Source organism: Macrosteles quadrilineatus, unplaced genomic scaffold (assembly GCF_028750875.1).
Source record: "Macrosteles quadrilineatus isolate MER2022 unplaced genomic scaffold, UCM_ALF_1.0 Scaffold_3__2_contigs__length_128488019, whole genome shotgun sequence".
Lineage (NCBI taxonomy): Eukaryota > Metazoa > Arthropoda > Insecta > Hemiptera > Cicadellidae > Macrosteles > Macrosteles quadrilineatus.
Window position 1 is genome coordinate 60,789,016 of NW_026542596.1, and position 22,576 is coordinate 60,811,591.

Sequence of the window (22,576 nt, forward strand, 5' to 3'; positions counted from 1 at the left end):
ATTTCTGAGTTGGGAATTTAACCATAAACATTTTAAAATAACATGCATTGCTCTACCTTAAATAGTTTTTTAATTACATTGGTTTAAGTAAAAGCTTACACTGAAATTTATGTTTCCCGCCATTTTCCAATATGGCGGCTGTTGCCCAAGGGTACCAAAAAAGTACCCGGTGGTTTTAGGTTCTACTTACCCTAGATATCACATATATCAACAATAAAAAAAAACTTAATAGGACAAAACCAGCAGGTTCGGGTCAATTCTGCCGGACTATTTTTTGTGATATTTCAGTCCAGGGAGATGAAAACCCGTCAGAATGCGGCTGTTCTATGCTCTTCAGCCTTAATCCGAGGGTTAATTAAGACGCATTTGCTGACAAACGCTATTCAAGAGATCGGAAGTTGGCATTTAATTTCCCACCTCGTTTCTACTTATAAGGCAGATCTTTTAGTGAGGATGTTAACCTTGGATGAGGGTGGTGATTTGATCTCTGAAAGGGCAAAGAAAATAATAAGGGGAGTGGCTAAATAGAAAGGGTTTCGAGTTGATGAAATATAAAATGTTGTGACTGAGCTGCAATACCCCGTTTAGTCTTCAGTCTTCACTTTGTTTTAAATCAACGGAGCAAAAAGTTAGTTATAAGTCTGTCTGTGCAGAAAAAAAAATCACCGTTGGTTTGGTTGTGTTTGGGCCGTTTCAAGGGAGTGGAGTGGAGTGTCGGTCTCGGTCATCAAGTTCAAAAAGTTCAAGTGTCAGTTTCGCCAGTCAGAGTCCGGTCAGGTTTGAACATGTATAATTATTAGTCTCGTTTGTTTGTTTGTAGTAAGAAAACAATAGTCTACTGTATTTGAACATTTCTCTGCTTAGTGCTTAGCTTAAGAGGCTTTAGAAACTGAGACTTGAGCATAATGAAGCTAGCTCCCCTCTTCATCAATTTCTAGCTTGTACTGTAAGGTATGTCATAAAATATTGCACACAACTCAAAATTGTCTGTCTTAACAAACAATCCACGTACATCTTGCCACAAAAAAATAAACATTGCTCATTATAGATTATAGCATTGTATTAGCAATCAATTATAATGGCAGCCCAAAATGGTCGTACTAATTCTAATTTAATCGTGAATTATTTGCCCCAAACGTTTAGTGATCGAGATTTGTACAGAATGTTTTCAAGCATTGGACCAGTCAAAAGTTGTAGGGTCATGAAAGATTTCAAGACTGGCTACAGTTTTGGATATGGATTCGTAAACTACACAAAACCAGAAGATGCTGAACAGGCTATTAAGCAACTTAATGGTACAGAGATATTTAATAAGAGAATTAAAGTTTCTCATGCGAGACCTTCTAATAATGAAATCAAGGATACAAACCTGTATATCATGAACCTTCCAAGACACTATACCGATGCAGACCTGGAAGCACTCTTCAGTAAATATGGATCAATTGTACAAAAGAATCTTTTGTTTGATAAAATCACTGGTTTGCCTCGAGGAGTCGCCTTTGTTAGATACAGCCGAAGAGAGGAAGCCCAGGAAGCTATCAAACACTTGGACGGACAGATTCCTGAGGGTGGTTGTGATCGCTTGACCATCAAAGTTGCTGAGGAACACGGCAAACAGAAAGCAGCTTACCTTGCTGGATTTCATGCAGGTTACGCACGAAGCCGAGAAATTACAAGTTTGGTAGACGGTCTCCACCAGGTAATGTTCGGAGAAAATTGGCTACAAATTCAAGAAATGAATAAAAAAATTAATGAATCCCTAAAAAATAAACGAGGAAAGAAACGAGCAATTTGTTAACATTTTGTCATTCACCTCACCATAAAATTTATGTCAGTTTAAGATAAGGATACCTATAGTCGTATTTTTGCTCAAGAGCATAGCCTAAAATAAAGTTTTAAGAAGATGTAGTTATAGGCTACAGATGTAGGATAAGTGATCGTGTGAACTTAACATGATGATAATCTTCGATACAAACAAGCAAATTAACTAAGGGTAGCTTAAAATTTTTAATGAGGATGGACTGTGTTGGATTAGGCCCTATATCGTTTTATGTATCAGTAAACAAACTATTTACTACTTTGAAGTTGTAGGCTAATGGAGAAATGTTTTCTAGATAGATGTTAGATTAATTTGTCCTAACACCTATTTACAGGTTTTGTTCAAAACATTTTTCTTTACTAGATTATTTTTGTTTTATGAATAGGCCTAACAGTTTTTGTTGTGTATGTGAAGATAATTTTTTTAAAGGTGTTTAGTTGATATTTTAGGTTTAAAAACCCTCGCCCACACAATGTAGGCATACTATTTTCAGATTTAATGGTTTCATTGGTTTGTATTAATTTTTACTTTTTGTAATGTGCAAGTGCACTTTTTTGTGTGTTTTTTGTTAGTCTTTGTTACCTAAAAAAGATGTGTTTTACAAGAATAGCCTAGCTATAATTTTTTGGGTTTTATCTTCCGTTATCTTCACTAATTTTTTGCTTATTGTATAGGTGGTACATGGTACCTACCATATAAAAAGGAATTAATATTATTTTTGTGTTTTGATTCTCATTACTGGTAACAAAAATTTTTTGTTGGAGAGTTATTCTTAGCTACATTTTAAGTACAAAATTGTTAACAATTTCTTGTGTTTTTAAAACAAAATTAAATTGTTTCTTGTCTTTTCCGATTTATATTATGTGTGGTATAAAGTTGTAATTGAATAAATGTATTATGATTAAACTATAGGCCTACCTCAATATACCTCTCTTTACCTCATGTGAGAAATTCCTATGGGTGCCCTTGTTTTATCACCATATCCTTCCCTCATATATGGGTCAACACTCATCTCCATTCATACTTGGCTTAAAATACCTACTTTGTATGGTCACCATTTCATTGAAAAGTATCAAAGCATAGGTGGTGTCCCCATATGATGATAATAATAAGTAAAGTTTGGTTACTGGCTCTGGCTGGACAAAATCTGTTTATACATGTAGGCCTATACAAATATTTTATAAATGTTAAATTATAAAGAGATCGCGCATGTAGCGGAAACTTTTATTCTAAGAATTAGCATTTCAGTATATCAAGCATTTCAACTCAAATATCTTAAGTTGGAAGTTATTAATAGCAAAACGAATCCTTCACTATCAACTATATCCTATTTAACTCAATCAAACAGATTTCAAGTCTCTGTGGCAGAGTACAACCTATAATAAACTGTGAACTTGGTTGGAAATTAACAAGATAAGATAGGTGGATTCTTATAGGATGAAGACGTGTTTACACGTTCCAATATTTGTTCAAACCAGGTTTGAATAGGCATGACCGTTTAGAAACGCTAAGATATTTAACTCAAACCTTCTTTCGATTAGCACGCCAGTCCTGTTGTGATCGCTAAGGAGTTGCTGTTATGGTCTGTAAATGCTGATGCTGTTTTTTAGTGACAATAGTTAAAAATAATTAAGGCATAAACTAAATAAAACTTAGGCCTAGAACTAAGGGAAATACTCAAACTGAATAAAGAGTTAATTTTTTTAGCCATACTTTCATGATTGGCGGTGGGTTCCACTTCTTTATGATGCGATCAGAGTAGTGCTTACTTTTAATGTGCCACAGGCAAGGAAAACTACGGTATAAGTTAGTTCAATTAAATCATTGAAAAATTCACAAGGTTCAGCCATGATGCAACATACTGAAACTTACTGACAGTGGGAGATGACTATAAGACCTAGGTTTGAGCAAAATGGCATGAACATCCGTTAATATTTTCCAACCATTGCTCAAACCTTCCAATCTGATTGCAAGGTTGATTAAAATTTTCCACTCACTCGAATCTTATCGTTTCCATAAATCTGCCTTTTACACGTTACGATGATTTGTGCAAATAAATTGGAGCGAGTAAACTGTAAACAAGGCTTAAATTAAACAATCTCTAAGGCCTTAAAGATGTTGACAGAGGATGTACCTCCAAAGCCATGATCACCCAGAGCAAAACATAGTTAAAAATGTAGGTTTGGTTAAAGAATAAGAGAGTACGATACTCAATAAAATACCCTCATTGCAGCAAATCTCCATATTAGGCACATTCCAGTTTTAGTGAAATCATATTAACAAAAGTTAAATACAAATGTATTTATTTTCATGTTAAAAGCCTGCACTAAAATATAAAAATACTTTATTAAACTGTAAAACATTTAAATTTGTTGGGGGTTTTATCATAGACAAATAGAATAAATATAGACTGAAAAGGAAGAAAGGTTCCGGCACCTACCGCTAGGAGTGCCGTGTAGTTACAGCGCACACTGCTGTAGGCGAGGAGCGCAGGAGCCGTATGCGACCAGCAGACACTGCACCGGTGTGCGCCGGAACTACAGTACTTGGCAAACCTAGCGGTGGACGCCAGAACTTATGCTAACCGCAGCACAGCTGACGGTCTATATTTATTCTATTTGTCTATGGTTTTATCTACCCAAAATTGGTTAAAGGTAAGATTGTCAGTACCAGTAGACATGTTGGTTAAAAACCTCATGAAAATGGCATTTCTGAAAATTTGTGCATCAACAACATAAACATTTTGAATTAACGTTTTTTTTTTGTTTCTTGGGACTCTTAAACAAAAGTACATTTCCTTCTCTTGGACCAAATCTATACCACAAAAACGATGGTACTGTAATTGCCGTTTCCCTGTCTGTAGAATTCACAACGCACTGGAAAACTAGGACACAAAAAAAGTTGTGATAAAAATTATCAACTGTGAATTATATTTACTAAGAAAATATCACAAAATGCACAGCTGATATGATGAGTTGTTATTCCCTCCAATAAATTAAACATTTAAAAATATTTATAAGAAAATCTAAAAGATAATATTTCACATAAAATTAAGTTGTATCTCTCCACAAAAGAGTGACTATTTCCAAAAACAGTACAATAACATAATCTAGGCCTAATGGTTGATTTAACAAGACTTATTACAAAATCCCTATGCCTGAAATTCTTAACTTAAAGGCGGCTCCAGACATGGTTAGTTGCCAAGCACGAAATATTTTACGTTCGGTAATCTAGTTGTCATGCTGTTTGCCGATTAATAAGTAGACATCTATACTACACATGTGTTGTTTTACAAGCAACTGTTCGTTTTTTGTTTGTTTTGGGGATAGCAAATATTTCTTTACTTTGATGTGTAAAAAATACGGACCAATGAACTGGAAAACACAAATACCAATGTTTGCTGCTTGACAAACACCTATTAACACTACTCGAGATCCAGCGAGTCGCTGCTCGGTGCTTGGCAAATGGCGCATGTCTGGAGCCACCTTAAGACAATGGGACACATATTGTTTTTTTAAAGTGATTTATATTTTTTTTTTAAATACACATTATCATTCTTTTTTATCAATATTTCATACTATTGCAGTAGCAAACGTGTTAACAATGCATAAACTTAAAAATTAGAGCTGCAATTTATTTTTTTGGGTATAAGGATAGGTTTACATTAGCAAATAGACGAGGCATCCATTGCTGCAGCAGTTGGTACCGTCACAATTTTCGCACACATCAGTTGGATATATCAATGTGTATTACAAAGTTGTTCTGTGACATACAAACAGGATTGTATAGCGAATGGTAGCGAAATATTGTTGCATTTCAAGCCTTCAAAACCAATTTTCCCATGAATTTAGTTAGGTTTTGATTTTTCCTTATTGTGTGATGCACTGTCCTGTCTCACTCTAAATTAATCTGCCATAATTTGACGTGCAACACACTACACTGCAAATGAAACGCCAATTGAGGTTACATGGTTCATTTTTTGCACCACTTGAAAGCCAGTAAAGAAATCGCCACTTTTACATGCTGTACGCCTTGATTAGAGTAGGCTACTGAAAAGTTTCAGTAAACCATAAGAGGAGCTAAACTGAAATCACAAACATGGTCTACAATCCATGTATAATTTATGACTAAACAATGCTTTCTTTTACAGTGAATAGGAAGTTTTTCAAACATTTATATTTTACCAAGAATGACCTAAAATATTAGTAGTTTAACCTCTCACATACATAATACTGTATTTTTATTACAAAAATAAGTATTATATTTTAAAATAATGATCCAAACAAGATATCTTTCCAAGATACTATTAGGTAAAGCTATAAAATGTCTCAACTGGTTGATTAGATAAGATAAAATTACTAATATTTGCTAATTCGAAACCAATATATGTCTATCGAACAAAAAAAGTTTTACATTACAATTCTTAAATCTATCTAAAACATGAAAACAATTATCTCAACAATAAATTCATATTCAAACGTAATGTATAAAAGTAATTTGTGTAAAAAAAAGTCTCGTCAAACTATCTTACATGAACACCATATTTAAATATGAAGATTAAAACTAAACAAGTGATTATATACATTACATTTAATCCCACAAACTCTGCACCTTAAAAATAAACCATCAGTACGGATTTCTAGGCCAACATATAAATAACTTTCACTTAATTTACAAGATCCCTATGCTGGAGTTATTTACAACCCTGACTCTGAATTACAGAGCTCGGTTGATTCAATAGTTGCACAAATTGAACCTAGGGGCTAGGGATACTTACGATCATTAAGATTAACACATTTTAGTTACGCATACATGACAACCAAAGCATTAGTTTAAGTAATGAAATGTATAATTAAATTTACAAGTTCAACAAGGCCAATAATTATTTTATTTTATTTAGTTTAATTGTTAAGCCTAGCCGGTTAATCTGTTGGTCAACACCATAATCATAGTTAGAAAAAAGGTAGGCCTAAGTCATGCGCTTTCCTTATCAAGTTTAATGTACCTATGTACTCCAATGGTCTGATGTGAATATAGTCCTGTTTTGAGGAAATAAAAGGAACATTCATTAATTGTTTTAATTTTTGGTCCTTTTTTCCTGATTCCCCCCTTCAACGGTAGGTAATCCCAGCTAACTGTAGATTAACCCACTGCTACTTTGGGTGATGTAGCTCAGGAATAAAAGACTCAGCACTCGCTTACAAAACCCAACTATATTATCGGACCACAAAACATACAAAGAACACTAATATGAGTAACAATCAAATTATAATCCATATTTTCTAGCCCCTGAGCTGGTTCTATAACTAAATTCAGAAATTCAAATATTACCTTTGTCAGCCAGCCCCTGTATTATTGCCAATGTTACGGCCGTTTCAGCATCACTGTGCCATCATCAGACTGTTCAGCCAAAAGGCGTCGTTAGAACACAAAAACATTTTTACACGAAAAACACACATAGTAAAAACGGGGTTTTAAAAAACAGGCCTGTTGAGGAACGTACATTTCCGCAATCGAGCAAGTAGCTGTCAAATGTATGTTTTTTAAAACCCTGTTTTGACTATGTGTGTTTCGTGTAAAAATGTTTTTGTGTTCTAACGACGCCTTTTGGCTGAACAGTCTGATGATGGATGACACAGTGATGCTGAAATGGCCGTAATTCAATTTAGTAACAATCAAAACCGTGGATTAGGCTGGAACAGTGATAATAATTAAGTGTAAAACAGAAACCCTAATTTAGAAAAAGACTTAAAATCAACATTTTGAAAAACCTTAAAGACCCCAGGCCAAAGGCCTTATGCTCCAGCTCCCCTCAGCAGGACCCTGTCCTCAGTACTCAGTACATTACAATTCACTACACACAAAACTGACCACTTGATCAAGTGCATTGGCCTACTTAAAGGCCAAGTCACACCGAGCTCGCTCCCGCGGCGGGAGCGAATTTTGAAAAATCGCTCACCGTGTTATCAAATGTGCCAAGTCACACCGCACTACCGCGCGCCCGCGGGCGTGCGGTAGTGTCCGCCACGTCCGCCTGCTGAGCGATTTTTTTAGACTACCGCGGCGGGAGTTTTGTCTAGCGCATGCGCAAAGGGGCATTTCGAATGCTTAAGCTATTTAAAGTTTAAAAGTAGTACAGTTTAATACAGTTTTAAATTAAATTTAACACGTTTCTTTTGTTTGATGATGTAGTATATGTTTTTAGCGAATTTCCCTATAGGGAAGTAGCTATTACCGTAGGTCTCATGGTAAGACTTAGGCACGGGACCGATTTACTTTTTCATTTTGATGTCCCCAGAGGCCAAAAACACCATTCGTTCAAATTTTTATATATGTATATATATATATATATATATACTAGCTGACCCAGCGAACTTCGTATTGCCTAATTTATAGGTTTTCCCTAAGACAGACCGATGGAAAGAAAGTACCGTTACGTTTAATTTTCAAGATGATCTCGTTCGCATCGCTCAATCACGTCCTGGTTGAAGTTCGTTCGCTACGCTCACTCACCTTTGGGTTGGAGCTCGTTCGCTACGCTCACTCACCTTTAGGTTGGAGCTCGTTCGCTGCGCTCACTTGCCTTCAGGTTAGCTCGTTCGCTACGCTCACTCGCCTCCAGGTTGAAGTTCGTTCGCTACGCTCACTCACCTTTTGGTTGCAAATTAGCTGTTGTCATAAATGTAAAAGAAATAATAGTGCTGCACCCTGTTGGTAATCCTTGTAACTCTAATGCTATTTAATTGAAACAGCTGTTAAGGTTCATTAATTCCATTTCTCATAAGGTTAACATGGGAAACTCCAGAGCCACTGGGGCGGAGCCCTTTTAAGAATTTCGAAACGGGAAATAGTTTACTTCCTATTCGCATACCTACAGAATTTACACACCAAATTTCATAACGATCGGTGAAGTCGTTCCGGAGGAGTTTGCAGACAAACACTGTGACACGAGAATTTTATATATTAGAATATATATATATATGTGTCCGTGAACACGATAACTTGAGTAATTTTTATCGGATTTTGATGAAATTTGGTTTGAAGGTGTAAGGCGGGATAAACTTGAATGAGTTTGCGATCCAGCATGATCGGACCATGGCAACAGGGTTTTATGGGGGGTTTTATGGGGTAAAAATTGGTTTTTCTCACTTTTGACCCTCAAAACACAAAATTTCCCAATTTTTCTCTAAACCTTCTTAAAGAGCTTAAAAAAACAAACAGTTCAGTATATCAAAGTGTTTTTGTACGGTTATTGGTTACGGAGAAAACTAAAAAAATGGTAAATTTAAAATGCCCATGTTATTCTTATGGAGAATATTGTAAAATGTTGTAGTTTGCTTGTTTATGGATATATTTTGATCAAACTTGGCAAATTTATTTATTTTATAGTATGCTATCAATATTTTACCAAAAAACACACTACTTTATTAGTTTCCTTGTAGCAGCAAACCTAGGTACTCGTTAAACCTAATGTTATTTAAATAGATCAATTGAAAATCAATTCAGCCAAATGGAAATTCGCTTAGACGGCAGGTTTGCTGCGGCGGGGGTATTTTGTATTATCTTCGTAATTATTTTTATCACCAGAAAAAAATCATTTTTGTTTACCATGCAAAAATAACGTTTACAGTGAAAATTTTATGTTTCCCATGAACATTTTTATATTGCCGATGTAAACAACTTTTTGTTGTTGTTTCATCAACTTTTTCGATTCGCAACAACCAAAACTCTACAATCAATGTAAACTTGAACTTTCAATAGAAGGCTTAGCAAAAAATTACATTAGTTTTAAAATGGTCATATGTTTTTATTTAAAAAGTAAATAGTCTTTGTAGTGTAGCGAAAAATATCGTTCAAAATGCTGAAAGTGGATAATTTATCCTCAACCTTATTAAAAATGCTTCGAACACAAGGTCTAAATTAATTAAAAAAAATAATTATTCACTTTTTAAAGTAGCCCTACACTAACAAATTAATAACCATTCAATTGCTTCTTAAACACTTTACTTAAAACCTGCAAATTTACATGGCATACTAAACAGGTAAGATGAGATTCTTATGTAAAACGAATTGTAATGAACTCATCTCAAAACTCCCGCCGCGGACGCGAACTTTTGGTGTGACATGGCTCGAGGAAAAACATCCGCGCGCGGTACTCCCGTGGCGGGAGCGGCGGATGTCGGTGTGACATGGCCTTAAAGCCTTCTGTAGGTCAGCACAACAATTTATAGTTTAACAAAACATTCAGCCTACTTACACAACATTAATCCAATATTCACAATATTTGATCCCTATTACACCCCCATTTCTCAAACTGCACACCCTTGTGGACCACATATTGATATTGCGTTGAGTTTGTGGGACTGTTCTGCATCTATCTGCAATTTCTCACCTAACCATAATATTTAAAATATTTTAAAGCTATTAAAGTAAATCTTAGCATAATTATCACAATATCTCATACAGAAATTCATCAAGTATAAAATTGCACATCTAAGTTTAAAAAATCAGGTACAACAGACATCAACTTAATTTTCTACGTTAAAATAAAACCACAGCTAACTACAAAGAAACTTACTAGATAATTGAAGTTGGTTCAATTCCTAGTCACAGCAAGAAGAAACCTTAACTATTTCTAAGCCACAAAAAATTACCAAGAAAAGTAAGTCAGTCCTTAAATTGAATACATTAATATTTGAAGACGCTGAAATTGGTTAGTCTAGTCTAAAGAGGCAATGCGAGTTTTATGGCTATCGAAAATCTACTTAGTATGTACAGTGCAAGCGTCCTTAAAGTTTGAAGCGTTAAAGAGAGCGAAGTAGTCGTTATGTAAAAACTGAATAATGGTATGAATAGGACACAAAAATAGAGTCTGAGAATTTCCTTTACTGGAGGAAGATTGCACAATAACTGTGCCTTTGCAGAACTGCACTTTATTGGTGAAATCTTTGCCATTGAAGAGAAGTCTGAAGTAGTATTCTCCACTTAGATCAGCTGTGGCTTTGTTGGTATTCCTGTAGACCTGCAATTCAGAGCAACATATCAAACAAAATCGTACAGTTAAGATCCAATAATGCTGAATATATACAGGGTTATTTAAAAAGAACTGTGCAAAAACTTAACGGTTGGTACGTCCGTTTCTGTTATTTCAAACAGCTGATTATCAAACCAACAGAAAGGGCATGTTCATATGTTTGTTTTGACGGTTATGTTTTGTCTCAGTTGAGTACAACGAAGCCTGCTAACAAATAATGGCTATGGCTACTACAAAATAATAATACCCCCGCCGCAGCAAACCTGCAAACTAAGCGAATTTCCATTTGCCTTATTGGATTTACACTAAAATGTCTTCTTAAAAATATCACATTTATTCCATATTTAAATAACATTAGTTTAACAAGTACTTAGGTTTGCTGCAACAGGGAGGGTAAAAAGGTGTTTTTTTGTAAAATGTTAATAGTTTAGTATGAAATAAATGCATTTTCCAAATTTGATCAAAATATGATAATAAACGAGCAAACTACTTATTACGAGTTTACTTATTCTCCATAAGAATAACGTGGGAATTTTAAATTTACAGTTTTTTGGAATTGTATTTGTAACCATTAGGCGCTATGTATTAATAACGCTTCAATATACTAAATTATTTGTTTTTTTAAGCTCTACAAAATGGTTTAGAAAGAAATTCCAAAATTTTAAGTTTTTAGGGTCAAAAATGGGAAAAACCAATTTTTGCCCCATAAAACCCCCATAAGCCCCTGTTCCCATAGTCCGATCATGCTGGTTCGCGAACTCATTTGAATAAACCTAGGTTTACATGTTTGTACCAAATTTAATCAAAATCGGATGATTTTTGCTCGAGTTATCGCGCTAACGGACATATATATATATATATGAATTTGAACGGAGGGTGTTTTTGGTCTCTAGGGACCTCAAAACGAAAAAGTAAATCGGTCCCGGGTCCAGGTCTTACCATGAGTACTACGGTAATAGCTTATTCTCTATAGGGGAAATTCGCTAAAAAGCATTTTATGTATTAGAATTTGCTCGTGCTAATGTTATTGTTAATGTACAGCGGAACCTTCAGACCAAATTTAGATAGGAGGCTCCTCATCGGAACTGCATAGCTCGTTGTATGAAGCCATGTTCATTTGTCGGGAACAGTTTGGGCCACCCTCAGACTCCGCCAGACGCTGTGGAGAGAATCGAAGCTAAGTTTGCGCAGTGACCAAAAACCTTCTCAGTCAAACCTGGGAGGGAACTTCACATACCACAGTCCACAATTTTACACAAGCGTTTGAAACAAATTCGTACAAACTGCAGTTATTACAAGCATAGGCCTGTAAGCTAACTGACAACCAAAACGCACACATATTTGTCATGACAGCTTCGATTCTTGTCGATATTCTTTGATTTTGTTAACAGGCTTCATGGTACTCAACAAAGCAACTGAGACAAAACATAACCTTGTCAAAAACAAACTTATAAACACACCCTTTCCATTGGTGTAACAATCAGCTATTTGAAATCAAGGAAACAGATGTATTAACCGTTTAGTTTTGCACCAATCATTTTAAATAACCCTGTAAAAACCGTTGTTAAACAAGTTGACAACATTAATTACATTAACAAAAATCGTTTAAGACAAGGACACACACTGAGTGAATATTTTAAGCTGAATGTGCATGTAGGATGGAGTGGACGATCTGTGTAGCTTTGATAATTTATCAGCTATTTTTAAGCAGGATCATTGTTTATCTATAGGCCAACTGATTAGTGACAACTAAGCCCTGTTTTGATTCATCAAAAAGCCAGACTTTTTTCACGATTGAACCAGCAAGCTTCTGATTATTCTGAATAATAAAATAGGTTACAGATTACTAGGTACAGGCAATGGTAGATACATACCTCAATAATGAATCTAGAAGCATAGTGTGCCAAATATGTAGTGTCTGTCGCAATTCCTAGAGCTGTTGTTAAGTAGAGTATTGTCTTGTCATGGCCAGAATATAACACAAGCTTCGGTTTCTTTTCCGAGATAATCCTCACCAAATGTGAGACTATATTCCTCAACATGCCGTAAGCTCGTAAGATGCACGCCCGTTTGAGCGTGGGACTCCTGGAGAACTGACGAGCTTCCCATTCAATGTAAGATAGTAAACTCGTCACCTGTTCTGTGTGCACACAAACAGATCTGTCCTCCGAACACGGCAGTCTAGATCCATGACAAACGTAGGCTAGCAGAGCGTCTCTCAAGGAGTGAGGGTCACTAGCCAGATTCTTCTCGAACACCTCGTATACAATGTACGAAGCGGAATTCACCAATTTCAAAACGGCAGGATGCAAGTTTAAATGATTGGACTTTTCATGATTGAATTTTTTCAAGTACACTTCACTCGCAGGGCATGCACAATCCTCAAAACAAAACTGTAAACTAGGTGTTTCTCTGAAGACGACGTTGCGAAGTAGCTCAGGTGTTAGAAACGTGTAGAGGAAAGCCAATGCGCTCTGGAATGTTCTGCGGTATTTTGTGCTGTACACTACGATGTCATCAGGAACAGTGGCGTTGGATAAATTGAGTCTGTCAGCGTATGCGGCTCGTAACGCCTCCCCGAGGGCTAACAGCTGGGAGACCCCCACGTAGGTTAGCTGACCCAGATTGCACGACCGAGGAGGCAGCAGGGGGAAGCCGTGGAAGGGGCCGAGCATCTGTGAGAGTTGAGGAGTTCCCGTGATGTTGTCAAGGAGAGTCTCGTAGGCAGGCAGCTGGGGATGGGGGTTGGTTGCACAGTCGATACTGACAATGTCCCTGACATGAGTCAGTGGTCCGCGATCTCCGTGTCTCAACAGGATCAACACTCCTTCCAGCTGATACGACTCTTTCAGCTGACCTGCGACATGGGTACATCTTATAATCCTACTAAAATATCGGACAAAAAATTACATTATAATTTAGAGACAAAATTAATTAGTCAAGCTTGAAAAAATGTTGTTCCCTTACTTGCATTTGACAAAAAACTATTGTTTACGCAAGAGTTATTATACCTGAGGAGTTACCAAGAACAAATAAACATAAAAGCTAATAGTTTCATGCAGTGCAAAATGTTGAGACTCTGAAATACAGAGAAACACACAGGAGAAATAATATCTCTCCTTTGCTCTCTACTAAACCTCTAGTTTCACTTTGTTTGAAAACAAATGTGTTTAGGAAAAAAATAATAACTGTAAAACAGTATGAATCTTCAGTAATGTTTGGAAATGAAATGTTCTCTTAAAAATGGCTGGTAACTTAAATCAATATTTTCTCTAGAGGAAGAGAGAGAGAGAGAGAGAGAGAGAGAGAGGTGTCGAAATTTGGTTCCATTGCATTTCTCTCAAATGGAGAACTGGTTTAGTATGATATTTGTTTTTAAGAGTCAGGGTGGACTCTATTACCTTCACTGACAGTCCGTATTTCTTGTGGCAGATTGCACATCCGCAACACTCTCTGTGTCTTGATGTCAGGGTGAGGATTGCTGGGGAAACTCCTCGTAGTCTGATCATTGACGGAATTCTTCAACACGGTTAATGTAACATCTTGAGTCTCCATATACTTGTACATAACTGAAAAGTGAAAACAGTGAAAACTTAATTAATAACTGATAACAACATAGGTTACTCTTTTGGTCACCTGGAATCAATGAAAAGATGCAAAATTTAATTTACAGTAGAGTGTATATTATTCAAAACAATTGGGATATAGGGGTTTTCAGATAGTTATTTTTTGGATGGTCATACATCAACGTAAAATTATCGTTATTCTTTTTTTAGCCTTTAGAATCCCTTAATTTTAAAATATAAGTTTATTGTAATGCTACCGTGGTGATCATCATCACAGGCCGAGATCTTTGGCATATCTATATCACTGCGATCTTCCTTAGTTACTGTACATACAGCGATAAGGCATAGCACACTCAGCATTGCATATAAGCTAGGCATTGAGCGACCCAAGCGTCAGCGGCCCGAACTACGTTGCCAAAATCGGTAACAACTATTAGCATTATCTGACCTCTCTTATACGAGTATGTACTCAATGATAAACAGAGAAGGTATTGGCTGGTCCAGTAGTTTGTAAGGGCTTGAGTTCAGACTTAGATCTCGCCATTCTCCTAATGCAATTTGCTTTGTGATGATGTTTTGACCCAGTGAATTAAAAGCCGACCTTGAACTTAGATCCACCATCCACCAATCAAGTAGGATATAAAATGACGTCAAGTTAGAATGTTGCCTACTCTAATATATGTTTGAAGTAGGTTCCTAGTTTTTGAAAAAATATACTAGTTAATTTTATTAACCTTAACTACCTACTAATGTTTTTAGTGCTTTTACAGTAGACGATGATTTTACTTTGGAGGTTTGATACATATTCATTTGTCAATCAGACAACTATATAAAATACAAACATGGAAACTAAAGTAATTTGGAATACAATAGACCAAAGTAGATGGTCTATTGACAACCAAAATGTTATTCAACAATCATTATAATAGCTTTTAGGCCTAATTCTACAGTTACCGATGTTCAAACATATTTATCAGTCCACACTCCAGGATTCACAAGGTTTTAAGAATTAGGCTATACAGATATAAGCATGACATTACCAACTAGAAGTAGAAACAGCCATAAGCTCATCACGAGGTAGCAATAGAAAGGTCGATGCTGTGAGCTTAGCTTCTTCACCAGACTTGGTAGCTGCATTCTTGGCATCAGGATCAGCTTGAACGGAAAAGTATTAAATAGGACAACACCTATATATGAATAAAATTCAACTATTCTCTGTAAAATGCTTGGAGTGGCATGATATTCATTTCGCCTTTCGTATCTGCCAAAACTGATGTCATTTGAAATTGAGTCTGTCTTTTGCGTGCTCAATGCTCGACGGCACATTACTGTGAACGACACTTGAAAGGCAGTTTTTAATTCCAATTTACGTTTAAACAGCTCTACGGATTTTTATGATAGTTGCAACTGTTATGGTACTACGTACAGTAGAACCTTGATAACAAGACTCTCAAGGGGATTATTAAATGAGACTTGTTATCAAGGTTGACTCCTTATTGAGGTTTGCAATAACATGATATTTGGGGTAAAATAAATTCAAGGGGATTTGAAAATGACACTTGTTATCAAGGGTGACTTGTTATCGAGGGTCTTCTTATCAAGGTTAACTACTGTAGTAGTTTTTAGCCTACTGTTTTAAGCTACTTTCTATGATATGACCTTAGGGTTCCATTTGATGCATCATAAAAGTTAGTGTTGCACCAAAATTGTAGGAAATGTTTATTTGGTCACGTATAGTTAATTAGTCGCCCGATCATAAAACTACTCACATGTTTATGGATCTGCCCAGATTGGAAGGGTTGTACGTCTTGTGAGTTTTTAAAAGTATGTTTTAGTGGTAAAATGTGTTTTGGACTATTTTACTTTGTGTTATTATTGATCTTGGACTGTTTTATAACTATTATTTTACTGTGTAATGACATCGTAGTGTGTAATTGTAAATAACCAGACAACTGATAACTCAAGTTTCGGGTTTGATAAGACTGTGCGACAGCGTGTTTGGTACGTCTGCGCACTCGCCGCCGCGCATCGGGACCAGTGTTGCCGGCCGCAGAGACTTTCTCCCGCATCGCTTCTCCCGGTCGCGTCGCGCTGCTAGCCGGCCTACGACCACTCGTAATTTTGGCGACTCCTGCAATTTGCTCGACGCAACGAACGTACACTACTGCGTTGCGCTCAGGTTAGGAGTTTGAAGGCGCTGGGATATCTCGTCAATTATAATCTTGGTATTTGTGTGTACATAGTGATTAGACATAGTAGTATATATTCAAGTTTTTATTATCTGAGAATAAAAATGGAAAGTTTTCTCTCTGACTGTACACATTTTTCTGATGAAAACGAACTTCTAATTTCTAATTTTTGTCTTCAACTAGAAAAGTTTGTTGCAAATTGTGAACAAAATTGCCATGCAGACTTGGTTAATGCTTCAGCTAAAGTTGTTTTTGAATTTAATTCTACGTGTGGCCACTTGGCTAAGACAAATAATAAATTACTTAGTACAGAGACTAAACTGCAGGAACTAGATTGCCAATTAGAGGTGTTTAAGCGGAACCACCGTCTGGAGATAAACGAGTCACTTGTAGCAAATGATTGCCTTGTAAACGAAAGACTTTCTCTAGAAAATAAAATTCGGAACTTAAGTGATAGTTTAAGTAAAGCTTCCAATGTCAACTTGACATTAAGACAGTTACAAAGTGAACATGACAGGCTTGTTGAGGATTGTGACAGGTTGCAGTGTACCAAACCAAACGGTACATTGTTGAAAATAGTAGACTAAAAAAACTATTAGACAAAAATGTGTCGCAATGCAAGAATTTAGAATCTAAACTCTCTGATGTGACATTGACGCTCAATAATTTCGAGGCCACGATAAATGACAAGTCAAAGTGGGTATCAGACGAGTTACTGACTGCTTATTTTTCTTTGCTTAATACGGAAGTGTCTAACCACCGTAGTGATGTTATCTTAGTGGGAGCGTCATTGACTCAAATTTTGAAGCTTGGTGAAGAATCCCAAGTACAAACTCTACTGTCCGAGCTACATTTCGGTATTAAACGTTATGTTTTCTTCTGTGTCAACAATTCTTTAAGTGATCGAGGGGGTACTCATTGGAGTTTATTGTTGCTGGACACTTGTAAACAGTCTGCAGTTCATTACGACTCTTCGGGAGGTGTCAACAGACGGCATGCTCAGATACTCCTTGACAACTTGGGACTGAGTGGCGGCATCCAACTAACCGAGGGGTGTGTGGCCCAGCAGACTGCGGGCTTCGAGTGTGGTCTACATGTGATCGTCAACGCGCGGCTGCTGCTGGCTCAACTCTGCGCAGAGATTGTTACACCTATGTTCCCACGGCAAGATGAGGACGCCTTGACGACCATCAGCAAGGAGGTGACACCTGCGACCATCAGTGACGTCACGGTGGTGGACACAAGTGTGGAACTGACTGCGACACAACTTGCCGACCAAACATGTGTAAATAAGGTAGACTTAGCTAGTAGTAATAATGGTAACAGTGAGGAAAAGTGGAAATTGTGTAAACATAAAGGTAAACTAAACAAAGCAAAAAGTAATACACCAAATCAAATCTCTTGCAAAAATTAATTCTCTGTCTTAAGTCATATTAATGAGGTGTCTGATGGTGTTGTTTTTAGAAACCCTTCAGGTCATTGGTTAAAAACGCCTAAAAATTGTATAATAAAGCAATCTCAAATTCAAGGAAAAACTAAAAGAAATATGTCAAAAAAACCCAACAACACTCAATGTAAATCTATTCCAATTATTGATTCCAGTGTCACTGGTGACATAGTCTGTGACTCAGTTAGCTTGGATCCTGAGAATGCAACCACAGTTCCAGAATGTAACACTAATGTCTTTGTAAATAGAACAGTTAGTAATTTAGTTCATTGCCATACAAATCAATTTGAAAAAGTGTTAGTCATTGGTGACTCACATTTAAAGTTTGCTGGTAAACAAGCCTCAAACAGAGGTGCTCAAGTGCATTGCGGCCCTGGAGACAGAATCCAAGATGTTAAAAGAAAACTTTTAAGCTTTATAGATAAGGATTTGTCTGTGATTTACCTACATGTTGGCTGTAATAATTTAAAGAGAGGTTTTAGGGGAGGTCCGGGTTACAACGGCGGGCACGGTAAGAGAGAGAGTTTGCATCATATGGCAGATCTCCTGTATACTGCCAAGACACGGTTTCCAAAAGCTGAAGTTTGTCTTAATAGTGTTTTATCTCGCCATGACATTCCTTTTAAACCTTTACGTGACTTTAATTCTCAGCTGGATCTTATGTGTAATAATTTTGGCGTCACTTTTGTAGATCCAAACCGTTGTGTTGGCAGGAGTGACTTAGCCCGGGACGGAGTCCACTTCAATCGAAGGGGCACCTCTCGCTTAGGTTCTCTGATTGTGGACCACATTTCTGCAGCTTTGGATTGTGTGAGTGCTCTCTCCCGTGGAGCTGCTCCTACTCCTTGTCATGTTCCCGGGACTGAGAGTGTCGATTGCGTCTCCAATACTATTGTAGAGGCATCCAGGGCTTCTCATGTCCCGGAAAACTGACTGGGAGGGGGGGTAAAGGGAATCTCAAAGTGGCCCATGTCAATATAAGGTCTCTAAACACAGCATTCGATGAGCTCTGCTCACTTGTTCATGACTTTAATTTTGACATTTTAGGGGTTACTGAGACCTGGCTCCACCCAAACACACCCACAGACAGTTATGCTATACCGGGATATTCAATGCTTCGTTGCGATCGCAATGCTGGAAATGGTTACCCAGGAGGGGGTGTGGCATTGTATGTGAAAGACGGCATCGACTTTCAGCCTTACCCCCTACCTGATTTCATCGATCCTGGTATTGAGCATCTCTGTGTGGTGGTGAGTTTCAAAGGGAGTAAGTTTGGTATATGTGTGGTTTATCGGCCTTCCTACATAAGGTACACTCTCCTTTCGGATCTGTTTCGCTCCCTCTTTATTGACCTTGCGGTCGAAGTCAAATCAGTCATTTATTTGGGGGACACGAATATTGATATTCTGTCACAAACCTGCGAAACAAATTACTTGTGTAGGCTGATGAGAGAATCCAACACTATACAAATTGTCAACGAGCCTACAAGAGTGACAGAAACCTCGGCAAAATTGATTGACCATATTATAGTAGACAAATCTGCCGAGATTGAAAGTGTTGGAGTCATAGACACCCCCAGCATAGTTGACCACAGAGGAATGAGGATGACTGATCATAAACTAATATATTGTTGTATATCTTGTCAGAAAGACAAAAGGGGGTCGAAGCTTATCACATATAGAGATTATTCCAAATTCAATGTTGATACTGAATTTGACCTCAGGCTTCACTTTCCTAAAGTTAGGCTTGAGGCTGGAAGAAGGTCTTTTTCTTATTTCGGCCCGCAGTTGTACAATGGCCTCCCTCAAGTGATTAAGGGTTCGAAATCTTATAACTCATTCAGGGCCGCAATGAAAAAAACAAGTGTAAAATATATGTTTTAAATCATTCTGTTTGACATTTCTTGTATATACTTATGTAAATATATTAGGATAGTTTAGATTTAGTGACTTGAGTTAGTTTGAAAAACATGTATCATGAAACTCGCTCGTAAATAAAGGCATTTTTATTTATTTATTTATTTAGCCATTGCTCTCAATCAAATGCACAGTCATTCCTGAGTCAAGGACTGATTCTCAAGCTGTAAATAGTAAATTAGCCCATCAAATTTTATAGATGGGAAAGTGACTAATAAGTTACTTTTTCTTCAAATATCAAGAAAGGTGAGTACGGTATTTAATGGATTCAAGATGCCTTGTGTTTTGGGTTACCAGCAATGGAATTTTTTTCTGCAACGTTTGTTGAAAGCAAATAAATTGTACAATAGGCTACTTGCATGGACTTAAAAACTTTTCTTTGCTTAACCATTGTTTTGGTAAAAACCATGATCCAAACATCCATGAATGTTAAAGAGTGCATGTTTACATAGCTAGAAATAATTTAAGCTGGATAAGCTAATTCCTGTCATTTGTATGTTGATTTTTTCTGCTCAGCCTCTAGTAACTTAAATATCCTGATAAAAAGGTGAAAACTAAGCCGATGCTAAAATATTATCTGAAATTTTACAATAGAGGTGCTCTACTGAAGGCTCATTCATCCTCTACGGCTTGCCTCTATAAACTGTGGCTCTGTAAGTGCATTGAGAGCTTTTACCATGCGGTTGCTACAGAACGCTGTTGAGACGGGCCAGATACATGACAGTGTACCTGAGCCGCAGAAATGTGCGGCCTCAAATTGCTGTAGAATTGTTGTATGGGAGCTTTTTTTGTGAAGTTGAAGTCAAATGCTTTTAATGGAAAGCGGTCCAAGCCCATTAAACCAATCTTGGTCCAAACCCCATGCTTGGTGAAGTAAGATTATCATTGGTTTTACAAGCTCACTCTGTGACATGCCACAGCGGCAATTTTATGTACCGGTACACTCTGAATTCTGAAATAATTATTGAGTAGACTTCCGTATCTGTTGGCACAAACAACCGAATGAAAATATTGATTATTCAATTGTTTCATTCGATATATCGATCAATATTTTCATTTGGTTGTTTGTGCCAACAGATACGGAAGTCTACACTAGTTATTTTATTAGGCTATAGATAATATTTTTTATTGCTATTATTTAAATGAGCTAATTTATTTTGTCATACTAAGTAACAGTCAGAGTTTTAGCGTCGTAATATAAATCTCCCAGGATGTAACATAGTATTTTGATTCAGGTATTCCGAGTAGACCTGTATTCAAATTCTTAGTAGGGCCTATTCTTTTCTCCCACCACTACACTCATTACTATTAACTTTTAGTAGTGACTAGAATTTCTTTAAGTTGGAAGCCTGACACCCCACCACTGCCACAGACGCCACTCAAACTTGCAGCGCCACCGGTCGCAGCACCGTGTGAAGAACGGGCAGAATATACAAGGAGCCTAACTGGAACTTTGGCCCTCAGTATGTCAAGTCCATTTTTCTGTTACCTTTCAAGGTATAGCCTTGACGTTAATAAATTGAAGTAGAGGTCAAACGTTTGACACACATATATGATAGATCATCATTTATAGCAATGTCAGACAAAACTACTACAATTCGAAACTAGGGTCAATCAATAATATTGATAAATGAAGGTTTACTAATCAAATCGATAGTTTCAATCGATATTAGCATAGCCCAGTTAAGAAACTGTACCCATAAAGTAGTATGTACTTACCTGTATTGTATACAGGCATTGAGAGGGATGTAACTGAAAACCAGGTCGACCCTAGGGCCTAGAATGTAGTCCGTAGTGTAACCACGACACAATTGGAACCTTACCAATATTAAAGTTAATTAATTAATAGCATGACACATTTTAATCGCTAATAGAGAGAGTTACTGTACTTATGGTTTCATTGCTAGAACACTTTTAAACCATGTAAACCTTAAAATACCTCTATTTTTATACTTTTATCACATATTCGAAGACATTTTGCCATTTCGGCACTCGGCAGCGTTCGACTTGTCGTTTCGTTGTAAACAAAACAAAAACAAAATAATCCGTGAATCCGTCTGCTTTTTACATAGAGGATGAATATTAAGCTTGCAAAGCATTGAGTTAGTTGTATTCATACTGTAAGGTATGAATGAATAATCAGTTAAGAAGAGTTATCAATAAATATTGTAAATCATGGTGGAAATACATTGTAAATTATAATAACAACTCATTGTGGAAGGAAAATACATATATATTTTCATTATCAATATATAATGTATAATACATGTATTTTCCTTCCACCATGATAAACACCTAATAGTATTGTGAAAATGTTTGGCATAATTAACTACAGAAATAAATGTCATTCTATAGATCTTTATACCTTAATATCTAACAAATCACGTTACTGAAATTATACCTAATAATAATTTAGTTTCATAAAAATAAGCCACTTAGAAAAAAATGGTTTCAATTACTTTAATTTAATAGTTTTAAGCCCGGGTGGTTATATATGGTGGAGCATTTCCGTCAACCTTCGGGATAATAATCGAGGTCTTCACCAACTTTCAGCAGTTTCATATTCCTCTGAAGACTACACAAGCTATTTAACACGTTATTGGTT

The 22,576-nt window shown here is 36.6% G+C and overlaps 2 protein-coding genes across 2 annotated transcripts; one reads left to right on the forward strand and one right to left on the reverse strand.

Annotated features, from left to right (window-relative positions):
- The first annotated feature begins 829 nt into the window (after positions 1-829).
- Positions 830-2,664, forward strand: LOC128989606 (protein sex-lethal-like). Its single transcript, XM_054411539.1, has one exon. It carries the CDS (start codon positions 1,079-1,081, stop codon positions 1,796-1,798), a length of 720 nt encoding a protein of 239 aa, XP_054267514.1. The 5' UTR covers positions 830-1,078; the 3' UTR covers positions 1,799-2,664.
- A 7,265-nt stretch (positions 2,665-9,929) lies between these two features.
- On the reverse strand, positions 9,930-21,972 carry LOC128990045 (2-phosphoxylose phosphatase 1-like). The gene is made up of 5 exons (XM_054412270.1): positions 21,691-21,972; positions 15,460-15,574; positions 14,255-14,422; positions 12,728-13,710; positions 9,930-10,841 (listed from the first exon to the last, which is right to left on the reverse strand). Exons 2-5 carry the CDS (start codon positions 15,563-15,565, stop codon positions 10,581-10,583), a joined length of 1,518 nt encoding a protein of 505 aa, XP_054268245.1. The 5' UTR covers positions 15,566-15,574; positions 21,691-21,972; the 3' UTR covers positions 9,930-10,580.
- Positions 21,973-22,576: the final 604 nt, after the last annotated feature.

Bases quoted from the DNA above. Each gene is read 5' to 3' on its own strand.
- LOC128989606 (XM_054411539.1), top strand. From the start codon at position 1,079: ATGGCAGCCCAAAATGGTCGTACTAATTCTAATTTAATCGTGAATTAT.
- LOC128990045 (XM_054412270.1), bottom strand. From the start codon at position 15,565: ATGCCAAGAATGCAGCTACCAAGTCTGGTGAAGAAGCTAAGCTCACAG. The intron at 14,423-15,459 runs GTAATGTCATGC...TTCACTTTTCAG, and splicing joins GCTGTTTCTACTTCTAGTTG to TTATGTACAAGTATATGGAG. The intron at 13,711-14,254 runs GTAATAGAGTCC...CCCATGTCGCAG, and splicing joins AATACGGACTGTCAGTGAAG to GTCAGCTGAAAGAGTCGTAT.